Source organism: Xiphophorus hellerii, chromosome 5 (assembly GCF_003331165.1).
Source record: "Xiphophorus hellerii strain 12219 chromosome 5, Xiphophorus_hellerii-4.1, whole genome shotgun sequence".
Classification (NCBI taxonomy): Eukaryota; Metazoa; Chordata; class Actinopteri; order Cyprinodontiformes; family Poeciliidae; genus Xiphophorus; species Xiphophorus hellerii.
This window is the reverse complement of record NC_045676.1, coordinates 9,672,183-9,685,736: the sequence shown is the minus strand read 5'-3', so window position 1 is coordinate 9,685,736 and position 13,554 is coordinate 9,672,183. Positions and strand designations below refer to the sequence as shown.

At 37.3% G+C, this 13,554-nt stretch overlaps 1 protein-coding gene across 4 annotated transcripts in view; it reads left to right on the top strand.

Annotated features, from left to right (window-relative positions):
* Positions 1-13,554, top strand: part of pik3r5 (phosphoinositide-3-kinase, regulatory subunit 5) — a 29,119-nt gene that overhangs the window by 876 nt on the left and 14,689 nt on the right. For 3 of the 4 annotated variants that reach the window (XM_032563931.1, XM_032563928.1, XM_032563930.1), the window contains exon 2: positions 11,324-11,439. In XM_032563931.1, the coding sequence (XP_032419822.1) occupies positions 11,340-11,439 (100 nt within the window). In that variant the 5' untranslated portion in view covers positions 11,324-11,339. Of the gene's footprint in view, positions 1-2; positions 405-11,323; positions 11,440-13,554 lie in introns of those variants that run through there. The other variant, XM_032563929.1, reaches the window with a different exon arrangement.

Genomic DNA, 13,554 nt, shown 5'->3' with positions numbered 1-13,554 from the left:
ACAATATTGTGGCAGGAATCAAAGCATGTAGTCTTGGTGAAGACCACTTGCTGAAAGTAAATGCAAGCGTCGGAATGAAGAAGAATGGAGATTTCTTCCATCCAAGGAAGATTCTTTGAGAATGCGATAGTGATACTGATTGCTGGGATTACTTTGGTGAAAATCTAATTATTGTAGTAAAAAACAACACTACAATAATTAGGACTGACTGCTTATTCTTTATATGCCTGAACCTTCCAGGAGGACTTGCTATTTCTCAATATCAAAGGTATTTTAAAGGGAAGGAACTCTGTAACTCTGGTTCTCAAGAGTCTGATGTCCTCTATGTTTTTGGATATATGGTTCCAGAAAAGGGATTGCTTCATCTGAGTCGGTCTGCAAGTGGAAGAGAGGAAGATCTGTGGGTAGGTTGTTCATGAGTGATGACATGATGGAGCAGGAGATGAATGCATGAATTTTGGTTATTTGGGCTGTTGTAGTCTATAATGGGGAAGTGCTATAAATCACGACATATGTATCTCTTTTGACTACATTTCCTCTCTTGAAAAGTCATTGTTGAAAATTTGGACATTGACCACAGAATCAAGTCAAGAACATGTGGTACCAATAAGAACGGTTTTTATTTGTTGTTGTTGTTTGTGACAGAAAACACAACAAACTAGGAAAGTTTACTGCCATTGGACTTCAGTTTTAAAATGTCTGGCACCATGGAAGTGCTTGTACAGCTTAAAAATTTACTGAGGTGGTTAAACATTTGAGAACCACAGATTTAGAAGTCTTCCTTCTTCAACAAATGGAAGGCTCATAGACAGGCCTCTGTAGAACCTGATACATTTGCCTAGGAGTTAATTCAACTGTATATAACATGTACTAGAGTCTGAGGTCACTAGCATAGGACTGTTTTTCAATGAGCTGGCCATTTTTTATGTGTGCAGAATGAAACAATGCAAGACACTGTTAGATTAAGAAGAGGTGAAGGGAGAGCTTTCTTGGATAAAGCACTTTGAAATCTAGCTGTAATTAATCCACATAACTGAGCTGTTTCATCTTCCCAAGCTGGTTCACAATGTGGCACAGCAGCAGTGCTGACACATAGACTTAACCTGTCCTGTTCTATGCAGAAAAGTTCTCCATAATCCTGCTGATGATCTATTTGATTTAGATGTACTGAATCAGAGGCACATCTGATAGCTGCAGGTTACTCGTTGGACAGCCCTGCTCTAATATTTATAGGAAATTTAAAAAGGTCAGTAAAGCTCCTGTATGTGCAACAGCAAAGAATTAAACATGCAGAATAGCATATGTTAACATTATCCATTTAAATCCTCTCTACTTCCTGTTCTACCCTTTGTCACTGCTGAACTGATGCATGGTGGGTTGTACCAACGCCCACTACTCCAGTAATACATCTCTGTTGGTTAATAAATCTACAGGTCACTATGGCTCATAATGAATTAAGTACTATTTGACAACAATTAACTGAGATAATTTAGAAATGGAAGACTTTTGTGTCTTATTTTAGTAAGATCCAGAGTGAACTGGTCACAGCTCATGGCAACCCACTTTGTTGACTGCAGTTGATCAACAAAGAAATTATGATTCAAAATGACCTGGAATGGAACGAGGCTGCTTTAAATACATTTGCATGAGACAGATCCCTGTTTACACTTACTAAACAATTAGGGTAATTTTTAGACAAAGTTCCTCACAATGTGTTGGCTATATATTGCTGTAGCTTTAATGTAGATAGATACTGTTAATATAGAAACAATCCTGCACAGAAGGGTATTCTTGTTATCAGCATAAAATGTTGATAATGTGACAACCCTTATTCTAACCCATCACTTTATTGTTTTTCTGCTGCCAAAATCTGATGAAATTCATGCACTAAAGCTAAGCCAATGTAGGAAAGTAGACTTGCATTAATAGATTTTGTAACTGTCCTCTACCATTCCTTTAGACCTCTGTTGAAGGACCTTGTTACCTGTTATTGATTGAGCTCTGAATAATGTGTTTGACATTGGTGTTGGTGAAAGGCCAGCTGGCATTGATCAAGTGTCCTGAAAGTTGTTCCAAAAGAGGTTGACAAACAGTATGAACTTCCAAATAAATGTCAGAATGTAGTAAGCTGTTTGAGAGAACATGTTGGTAAACCATACTACATTTCTATGTACAAGTTTAACCACAGTTTTGACAAACAACTTTCTCATCACTGTGGTTAAATACATAACAAGTCTCAGCACAAGACTTTACCAAAATGTCCTCAAAAGGACAAAGCTGCAAGTTAAAGGTTCTACAGGAAGGGATTCTAAGAATTTTCTGAATTACACAATCAGCTTGAGTACAACCATCTCCCCTTGTTGAGAAATAAAAACTGTAGGAGTCCCCTTAAGTCAGGACAAGCAATGTTACCATAAATCCTGTTTGCATGGAGGATTTTGACACAGTTTACGCGTTTCTTTATTTTTTCACCACAGATAACAGATTAGGCGAGGGAAGGAGGTTGCCACACTGATCCGACTGAGGTGAAAGCAGCATCCAAGTGCAGCACCTTGTTATTCACATAAATGCTTCCTGTTTGTCACTACAACTGTGGTATCAGTGAAATCTTTCACGCTCACCTTTACGACGCATACTGCTGTGGTTGGCGCCTCCGTCTGTGTGAACATGTGCATCTGTGCACATGCACTATGTACATCTGTTGCTATTAAAGAAAAGAATAAGCGGTGATGAAAGCGTACTAAATTTTTCTCCCACATCACTCTGAAACAACGATCATGTGTCTTTCTGACATGATTGTGTTTCCGCCATTTGTTTCATTGTAAAGCTTATGTATATGTAGAGGACAGGTTGTCAATCCTGTTTTTGCCTCTGTCCTGTTTGGGATAAGGCGGTATAACTCGATATTCCTGGACATAATATTTGCATTAAAATTTGTGTTTATCAGTCATTATTGAGGAAGTAAAGTCATGTTATACAGAGTAGCTTTCTGTCCTCAGTAAAACAAGTATTCTTTATTGTCTGTGCTGTAAGTACAGAAGCGCTTTCACTGTAAAAGGAGAGACCTCTGCACACTTTCACATCCTTTGTCTGTTATAAAATAAGCTTGACTCAAAGAAATATGGTGAGTTTATTTTAAAAAAACACAACCTGCTTAAAAAATGTAGCATTTTTTTTTATATTTTAGCCTAAATAAAAATACCTCTCAAAAGCTTTTGTAAGCTCCTGAGGATATAACATAGATTAGAGACAAGGTAAAAGATTATGGCTTGACTTTGGGTTGAGTTCAATGGTCTGTCCCCTACTGTTAACATTGGCTACTGTCTTAAATAAATAATTCTTCCTGTAGAATAATATGCTTTAAAAAGTGTGGGAATCAATCTTGACAGATTGATATCTCGTGATATTTGTTTCTCTAAACTTCATTGTTGATGAATTCTCATCTTATCTCTGTATATTACATATCCTGGTTGACTGTATTGATTCCAGGAATCAAAGCACTTGGTTATGTATTAAGTGCATAATTATACATCCGGTTCACAAGATGAGGCTGTTTATACAATTGGTTAATTGGGTTTAATGAGAACAAGTTGAAATTTCAGCAGTATTTTGAGAAAAAATATATGTTTGTTTTCATAAATACAGTGAAGGTTACACCAATCACAAACTGTGAGTTCATATGAGTGGGAATCAATTCAGTCCAGATTTGACAAATACATATACATTGGATTACTCTAAGGTAGTGTTAATATGAATAAAAATGCTTTTAAAGAAACTTTTTTGTTGTATTTTCACAAACTGAGGACATCATTTAATAATTTAATACTGCGTTTTAAAGAAGCCCTATTCATTGTTGAATAGAGCTGCACAATAAATTATACTGGAATTCGACATTTCATTACGAGTATATGGAATATTATAATCACTAAGGAGTGTTTGAATGCAATATTTGGAATGATACTACATTAATTTATTAGTATTAGGGATTCAAGATCTGCAGATGTGTAAAAGTTTCAGACACTGGAGGCTGAATTCAGAACTCTCACCTTCATTTTCAGGGTTAAGAATAACCAGAAGAGGTGATGGCAGTGGAACAGCTCTTTCTTAGAAATTCCTCACCTGGATGACAAATGTGTGTTTTAATGTTGTGGTATCTCATTGCAATTTTCCAGTGCATTTGTTTGTAGCATCGTAATGCCACTTTCCCTTTAAGACGTCGTCCACGTAGAGACGTGACCAGGTTCATCTCCTGAAACGAGTATCAGAGTGTAAAAAATTCTAATCTCCAGTTTCTTGTTTCGTTGTGTACATGTGAGGCACGTCTTTTTTGAAGTTATGACATCTGAGCTCCATTTCTCTCTGTTTATTGGATGTGGTTCATTCTCACAAATAACAAAAATGGCGCTGTTCGTTGTTTTTTTGCATTGTTTTGTGGCAGTGTCACAGTGCCACCTGTTGGCCCGGAATACCTACTACAAAATTTCTTTTTTTACGAAAATTAACCTTGTTGATCTCTGTCTTTCTGTCCCTTTACTCTATTCTAGTTAATGAAAATTCCCACAGTTAGCAGTTGTTATACTGAAGGGAAGCCTTTAATTACAGACAGGCTTTGGAGTTGGACTGAGGTTATTTCCTAAAGCTGTAGGAAGCCAGTTCACATCCAGCAGAGTGAGAAACGGGGTTTAAGAGCTCTGTGGGCCGACAGAGGAAAGAAAAAAAAAAGGCAGCGACACTTACTGTATAAAGATCTTGTCCTTCTAGGTCTGTGGGAGCATATCTAAGAGTACGATCACATTGCAACAATAGAGAAGCACCTGCTTCCCCAGCAAAGCAGGGAAGTCGTCTTCCTGTTAGGAAGCAGTTGGTAATTGAATCAGTGGGAGATGTGGGAAGCTGCTTGTGAGGAGATGCAAGAAGATTAAACAGAAAGATAGAATGAGAACGAGAAAATCACACAGGGAGATGAAGGGCTGGAAAAGTTCAGTTAGTCTGGAAAATAAATTTCCTAATTATTATAGAGAACAACAGAGTCATTTAGAGACTTTACACTCTGCTCTTTAATATGGGACTGTGTAATAGAGACTCCAGAAAGGATCTCACGTTTGCATTACCGCCTTTTATTCCTTTGTTGTGTTTTTATTCATGGCTGTAAGAATGCGGTCTCACAACATTGCCTTTAGCACTTTTGGCTGTATAGCAGACAAATTGTGATCTCCAACAATGCCAGGCTGCTACAGATTTGTTGGTCATATGGGTCAGTTCTATGGTGTGAACCCACCATGTTTGTAACATCTATCTATTAATAGATCTAACAACAAAAAGCAATAATGTCAAACAATCCCTTGCAAAAACTCCATCTTCTTGATGTAAATTATGTGAAATGGGGCCAACATTGAGTTGTACATCCTTCATACCCTTGCACATGTACTATACCAAACAAGGATCACATTTAGACCCATGTAGAATATCACTGTATGTACACAGCATACATGGAGAGATATAACTTTTTTTTTACATTTTCTTACAGTGCACTTTTCAATCTTAAATCCAATACACGTATTTGCAAAGTGGAAACAACATTAACTGGTTCAAATTGCAGCTGGACCAGATGTTTAATTTGGTTTGGACCCATGTAAACATACTTTTATAGATACTAACATAACACAGGAAAATAAGAAGCAGTTTGAAAGGAGCTCAGTGAAATCCCAGTCATTTGAAAAGAAAATCTCCGACTCTAATCTATGTTAACTTTAAGGGGTTTGCGCTGCCTTGGATTTGCATTGAACTTTAGTAATTTTGCTTGGTGTCTGGGGCTTTGTTTGAATAAAGATGAAGTAAAAAGGTGTATTTAAATCCACCAATGCTATTAAATTCTCTCTTCTTTCAACATTCAACCAAATACTTTGTCTTGTTTACGTGATGCGATGTCGAAACGGATGGCTTTGATTGATTTGGCAGATGTTTGCATCTGTGAGGTGCAAAAAAATGGATATCAAGGCCAAGCATCTCCCATTTACCCAATGCCAAGAGCAATATTAAGAAATTAATTTCAAAATAACAGTCCGTTCCACAGTTTTGTAACGCTCCTGGTAAACCTTAGTGAAATCCGTCACATCACAGGCAGCTACATGTTTTTGTCTGACTTCTGCAGAGTGTAGCTTGTAAAAAAGTGGAAGTGAGCTTGTTGACTGTCAGGGATGTACATCGTACATCCTCTTATGAAACGCCACAGACTCATACATTTGTAGCTCAAAACTCTGTAAACAACCTTGTGATGACAGTGCTGTTTAGTCACCAATCCAGGTCATGTTCAGTAGGATGGGTGTTTTCGCTTTGAAAGTGACTAACAAAGATTTTGACTACCAATATGTGAATTATGGTTTATTTTTAAAATCTGTTTGAGAAAGCTTTCAAAGAAGTTGCATAAAAAAACCTAGTTTACCCAGAATTATACTTTGGTGACTGTACTTTCACTACCCCATTCAAATGCTTGTAATCTTCATTATTTGTACATGTCCTCATTGAGTCAGTAGAGCTGTAACTTATTAGTTCCTTCCACTCTCACTGGGCTTGTGTCCAGCTCTGTCCTGCCCTGACAATGACCGGAGCCCACAGCAGAAGTGTCCGCCACGTTCGGCCGGTAGGCGCTGCTCAGGGCCATCCGGGACGAATCTCAGACACAATACAACTCGGAGAGGAGGGACAGCACAGAAAAGGTGCTGCTTTTCCCTGCTGTTTACATACACAATTGATGGTATTGTTGCTGAACAGTTTTGCTGTAGGAAAAAAAGAAATAAAGAGCGTTGAGGGTGGGATAGTGTCGTTTCGGTTCTTGCGGCCTCTTGAACTTGAATTGGCAGACACTTCCTGTCCTGTTTCTGCATTGAGGTCTGTGGCTGGGATGTTTTTACAGTACATCAATAATCTTTGTGTGAGAAAGTACAGACAGCTTATGTAGAACGTTAGGCGTGATGATTAGGAATTACAGAGAATTTCAAACAAAGCCCATTGTACACATTAAAATTTTAGATTCATTATCAAAATGCGGAAGAATGTTTAAACCATGATCATCGCTCCATCTTAGCAATCATGAATTTGACATGGTTGTAAGAGATTGATAAGCGAAGACAGCTTCACTGCTATCTGATTCAACTTTGTGTTCTTCAGCTATTTCACATCTTTTAATAGTTCACAAGAGCTACACAGTGTGTGTAAAGCTCTTAATTTCATTCCAGATGAACCGATCCAAACTTCGTGGCTTATTTTAGATCTTTGGTTTAGTTACACTTTGTCGCATAAAAACTGTCAACACTTTAGGATTTCTATTTAAGAAATATAATTGTTGAACAACATACAAAATATTTTTTCTTCCCTTAATTATTGTCCATTTCAAGAGATTTAGGTTAAAAAAAAAAGTCCAAATGATAACGGAGTTCACATTTCAAACTGTCTTTTTCTTATTTTAGCAATTATCATGGGTAATATATTTAGCAATTAAAAACAAAGTTGTTAGGGAATGCATAACCTTACTTGATACCAAAAGGTTGCTAAAGAAATCCATTCTAGAAACATTTCCTAATCTAATTATTCCAGAACAAAAACTTAAGATAAAACAGAGCACATTCTGCTTTCTAGTGAGAAAGTCTCACTGTCTCACTGTCTCGCAGTCTGAATGAACCGCAGACATCAGCTGCCATGTTGCAGAAAAAAACAGTTTGGTTTTTGATTGGTTCTAGTATCTTTCTGATTCTGCTGACTTTATTTTAAACACCTGACTAAAACTGGAAATGACTTGCATAAATCCCTATGCTGTGGAAATAAACATCTCACCGAAGATTGTTCTTGTTAGCGTCAGTGGTCCTTTCACTGTTACCTAACATTTTTCATTTGGAGTCTGGGGTATAGTAATTGTATATGAACATTTAATAATATCTGCATGACAACTTGTGCATAATTCTGCTGTACAAGAGGAGAATGTATTAAATGAATCTGTTGCAATCTTACAAAGCCAGAAGAAGGAGAATTAGAAGATTGCAGGGAACAATACTTAATAATAAAGATTTACAAAATAACATGACAAGTATGAGACAGAATGACAGGAGATATTATTAGAAGTGGTAATGTCCTCCATGATCTGGAGCAGTCACCATCAGGTGACTGTTGTTCAAAGACACGGAACCACATATGAACCCTGTTTGGGTCATTACCTTCAAATGACTTTTTAATGTCCCTTCCTTGTTTACTTCAAAGTCCGAGCTTAAATATTAAACACAAAGTTTGGCATTTGGAGCCAACAGGCAAATACTAACAACCCACAATTTTTGCACCTCTAGTATAAGCCACAAATCTCTTTTGGCTATGTCAACACATTCATCTGCTGGAAGTTTTCTAGTGACATCAAGGTTGTGCTTTATCTCTAGATTTTGTTTGTATCAAGGTTAAAATAAAGTAGTACTTGGATGTATGATATATGTTTAATTACTGGAGTCATTACTTCAACTTGTATACATAAAACATAGAATTGCTGAGGTAATTTTTGGATTTTAAAGTGGAACCAGTACTTTCCCTAATAGTGCACTCCATTTGGACATCAATGATGAAATTTCAGAAAAAGACAAGGGGAAGAAAAGTCAGCGCATGGCATGCACTGCTAACCGTAATCAATATGGCTGTTGATCACAACAACCAAAAAAAAAAAAAGCTTTTCTGATTTATAACAAAAACACATTTTCACTTTTTTTAATGTTAAGGTTGCTAGTCAAGACACTTTTTAGTGTTTTGTGGATGAAAGCAAGACGCAATATTACAATTTATTTTATAATTAATTTTTTAAAATTTGTACGAATGGGTTTTAATGGCACTAGTGGCCTTTAGTTAAAAGTAGCTGGATAGGAAGAAGGGCAGAAAGCGAAAAGGGAAGATATGCAGCAATTGGCCCGTGGGTGGGAATTGAACCATGGGCAACTGCATTGAGAACTGTAGCTTCTCCAAATGGTGCACCTGCTCTATACAGAGGCATTGGACATATTACAGTTGTTATTTTTTTATTATTTGCTTGGACTTGTAAGGTGTTTGTATGCAGATGATGAGATCCAGGCCGATCTCTTTCTGTTTTCAGTTTTACTTGCCAGCTGATCTGTTTTTCTCACATATGATGATGTGCAGCGTTTCCCCAGAGGCCAACCTGCTTCAGCATAAAGCAGATGTGTATGTAATGGTTTTATCTGGCTGAGTGGGAGTGTGTAGCTCGTGTGAGTAATTCATTTACAGTTTTCATTTTCCAGTCACGCTTTATGTCCTTTTCATGTAGTGTGGGGAATTTGTCAGTGTGAGGGGAAATTTTGAGAGCACAGCTTGCCACAATTGTTTTTGAAGTGATCACTCATCTCTAAATCTGTCTCTGTGTATCTTCACTCTATCAACCGGTGCTTTAAGTGTGATTTCTAACTTATATTAATAAAGAAAACTTAGACAAAGAGTCATTCTCAAAACAGAGAATGACTTTTTTATTTTGTCAAAATAAAAAAACAAATGGATGAGTTGTTTCACTTCTATAATTCAGTGTTTTTAAAAGATTTTCTTCTAATTTAAGGAAGTTTTTGTTCTGCTTCTTAGTTTTTGGCATTTTTAAAAATATTTATATAGAATGCATTGCTTTGGGAAAATTTCTATGAGTCACCAGAAGAGTTAAAAATTATACAGAAAAGTCACCAAATGCATCACTGGGTCTCTTACTCTTCAACTTTGAACGGTGGATGTTAATCAAAAGGGCAGCATTGTGTAAAATCTACTTTTCTGTATCATATTATAATTTTTTTCCCTCATCCAAAACATACCTGGAATGTTACTACATGTTACTTCATCTTTCATGCATGTTTGAAAAATCCTCCAATCTCAGCTGTGCAAAACGCTTGGGGAAGCGAGTGAAGCTTTTAAGGACAAGGCTCCTCCTCGGACCGAAAGTTTCCAGGCTTCTCAGCTTCTGCCTCACACCAGACCAGCTTGCAATTCAGTCAGCTCCTTCAGACTAGCCAGCAGCAATTGGCAAACACCTGTGGGAACTGCACATCTGCTGAGCTCATTAAACGATCTACTTCTCAGTGAAACACTGGTAAAAACGTTGCCAAAGGAGCAATGTTGTGATGACTTTTTGAGGGCTGAGGCCCAATTTCAAGGCCTTATAGTACAAAGTCAATTTTCTTCTAGGTCATATTTGATTTATACAGCATTTTTATAATAACTGAAAGTGACATTGTTACTTAATAGTGTCATTATAAAATGACACTGTCCCTTTAAAAATTTTTCCGATAGTTTAACGACAGTTCACTTGTGTAATCACCACACAGATCAAATCCAAACTAGATACATGTTTATGTACATTCATAAATGGAACATAATCAGAATTTTTTACATTTTTAAATCAGCTGCGCAAGCCTACAATATAAGGATCAGGTTTAAAAAATAACGAAACCTCTGCTGTTTCTTGGAAATAAGTGGGCACTTGTGGTCTTCTAACAAACTTCTGTTTTTACCCGACCTCTGTTCTCCCCTTAGACATATGGGTTGGTGTTTTTGGTTTGAAAAGGTTGCAGCAACCGAGCTGCCGCACTAAAGCCTTAGCTGATGGTTTCAGAGGGATGAGCAAGATTGAGAAATCACTGTTTCATATATAATGAGACGTGTTCATAACAGAACTGAAACAAGTTGCCACACCTGGGTTTTCCTCAGTTGGTGCAGAGAAAAACAGACAGATGTAGTGATGGAATAAAAAGTTTAAAAAAACAGTGAAGTTCATCACATATGTGAGCCTTTGACGCTCTGGAAGTATATGCAGTTTCTCCAATATTTAGCAACTATCCACTTCTTAATTTTTAAAATATACAACACTCTTTCATTTTAATCTTTTTAAAAGGCATAAAACAAGTTGCAGAAAGTTCAGCTACCACACTGGATGGAAAAGTTCAAATAAGTCAACTCAAAGCTATTTGGATTGCTTTAAGATGATGTGGCCTTTGTAACTATAGCAACAAAACTTTTGAATAAAAAAAAAACATGTATATTTGATCTTCCTCTCACTGAGAAATAACACTTTATGGTTTGTGTATCAACATGGCCTCATTTTCATCTTCACCGGGTGCTGTGCCTTTATGCAAAGCGGTGACGGTAGCACAAGAACGTGTCCATGAAAAGGCTGTTTTTAAGGTGACACGATTGATGACTGCGGCGACATTTACCAGATAATATTCCACTGAAAACATGAGTGGGCTTGGCGCTATTTATTTTGCTGGTTAATAACGGCACTTCTTTTCATGCTTCTCTGCAGTACCTGAGTGGTGAAGATGCAGCACACCACATGCACAGAGGACCGGATCCAGCATGCTCTGGACCGCTGTCTGGACGGGCTGAGACAGAGTCCCACAGCGGCTCACCACTGGAACGGTAAGAATCCAGACACTAATAAATGTTTATCAAGTTAGCTTTGGTTCAAGTGGGTTTAACAAGAATGTTTTGCACTGTTCCTGTAATATAAACCACATTGTGATTCTCAAGGCCCTTTAGACTAAAAAAAAAAGTAACTTGATTTCAGCTTTTTCTGAGAGATTGTTGAAATATGTAAAGCTATATGTAAAGGTTTGTGCAATTGCCCCTGGCCAATGCATGGGCTTGAAACAGGAGAACAAAGTGGCAAATTGACCTGAAACCAAGCTGCATCTCCATCTATTCATGACTTTGTTTTGTTATCTATGAAACTTGTGTCCTTACATTTAAGTTTAAAGACAAAATATGGAAATTTAAATCTTAATATCATATTTGGGGACTCGAGTATAATTTCTCTTGAAGAAAAATCCCAGGTAGGCAAATATTGTGTGAATAATTTGGAGATGTGCTCCATAGAAAAATCCATAAATCGGTGAATCCGTGATATTAAAAGGCGGGATCCACTGTAGTTACAATTGGTACTGAAGAGATAACCTCTTACATAAAAAAATTAAATATTGAATTTTTTTTGCTTTCCACCTTTCACTTTTATATCACAGAGGAAGAAATATTGATCACATTGTAAACTGAGCTGCCCATAGAAAACAATTAGAATATGCTTTAATGTGTGGATTAATATTTTTTATAAAACTAAAATATTAACAAGATCTTATGTCCTGAGTTCTCATGACATTAGAACAACATGATTTTTCTTGTCAAAGTGATGCCTTACATGAAGTTCTGTTGTAAACAGATATTTTAGTAATCGAATAATCTGTCGATTATTCTTACAATTAATCGAGTAATCGGATAAAAAAATAAAAAAATAAAATATTGCTAAATCTGGCATAACACCGGTGTTATTATCGGACATCAATATCAGTCCAACTTTTCATTTTTAAGCATCTCTAACAGTTACTTTTTTGTAGTTTAGAAAACTAACCTGTAACAATAATAGCTCACTTTCTAAGTTAGCCTGAAGTTATACAAAAATCTGAAATTATATTCAATTTAATAATAAAGAGGCAGGCTCACAAATATGCTTATTAAAAATGTCTATGCTCCAGTTTTTAGTTTATGTATTCATCTTCAGTCAGATGAATTCTCACCTTGCCCCATACCTTTGGGTTTGAGAATACGGGAAATGTCGCCTGGAGTGGAGTGGGGCAGGCAAACGAACGTACATAAGATGAGGGTAAGACGTATAAAGTCCGGGGGGGGAAAGACGAACGAACAAACCTAATGAATAATTGGGTCATTAGCAAGGCTCTGGAGAACTGATCTACACAAGAAGGAGGTAATTCAGCCATTTCATTCCAGTGTTTTGTAGCTGTGGCACATCTAAAAACTGCAGGACAGCGGCCCTTGAGGGCTGGAGTTTGACACCCCTGTGCTAAGTAATGTTTGTTTATATGACACAACACAACAAGAGTACAAAGTCAAACTCCCAATATACTACTGTTTTTGAAATGTGTGTCAAGATTGCAGTATAGAGGAAACTTGGTACATACTGCGATGTTCAGGCCTTAGGCTGTTTTTAAAAGTGTTGTAGCAAATTTGTGGGATTGCGCTTCTGTTTCTCAGAAATTAAAAAGCTGTCCATTTTCTGAGTAATATTTACAGCCGAACCTCGAGATTGACTCTTGCAAAAGGCAGCGGTTTGCGCCCTCTTAGCACCCTACACTATCGCCACAGGCATCCCAAGCAACAGCTCTCACTACATATAAACACATAGATGTTTGAGCATGTTGTTGTTGCCGGTGACACTGTTGCTTTCAGGTCTACCGAGCAGCGTATTATTGGGGGTTGGAGGAAGTAGCGTGAAATAGACAGCTGGGAGGAAGTGGTTGGCACACACCGCACTGAGTGAGGCGTCATGAGGTAGGAGTTACAGCGGCGCACAGCAGAAAAAAACAAAGGCGGAGGATCAACATTTTGTCGCACGTACGTCAACCAGTGACACAGAATGAAACACTACAGAAGTACATAGCAGGGTTTTTACCTTGATCGACCCAAATCTGATTGAATCTCGAGCTGAAGCTTGAGGTTTTTTCAGGGCATCTTTCTAAGGATAAT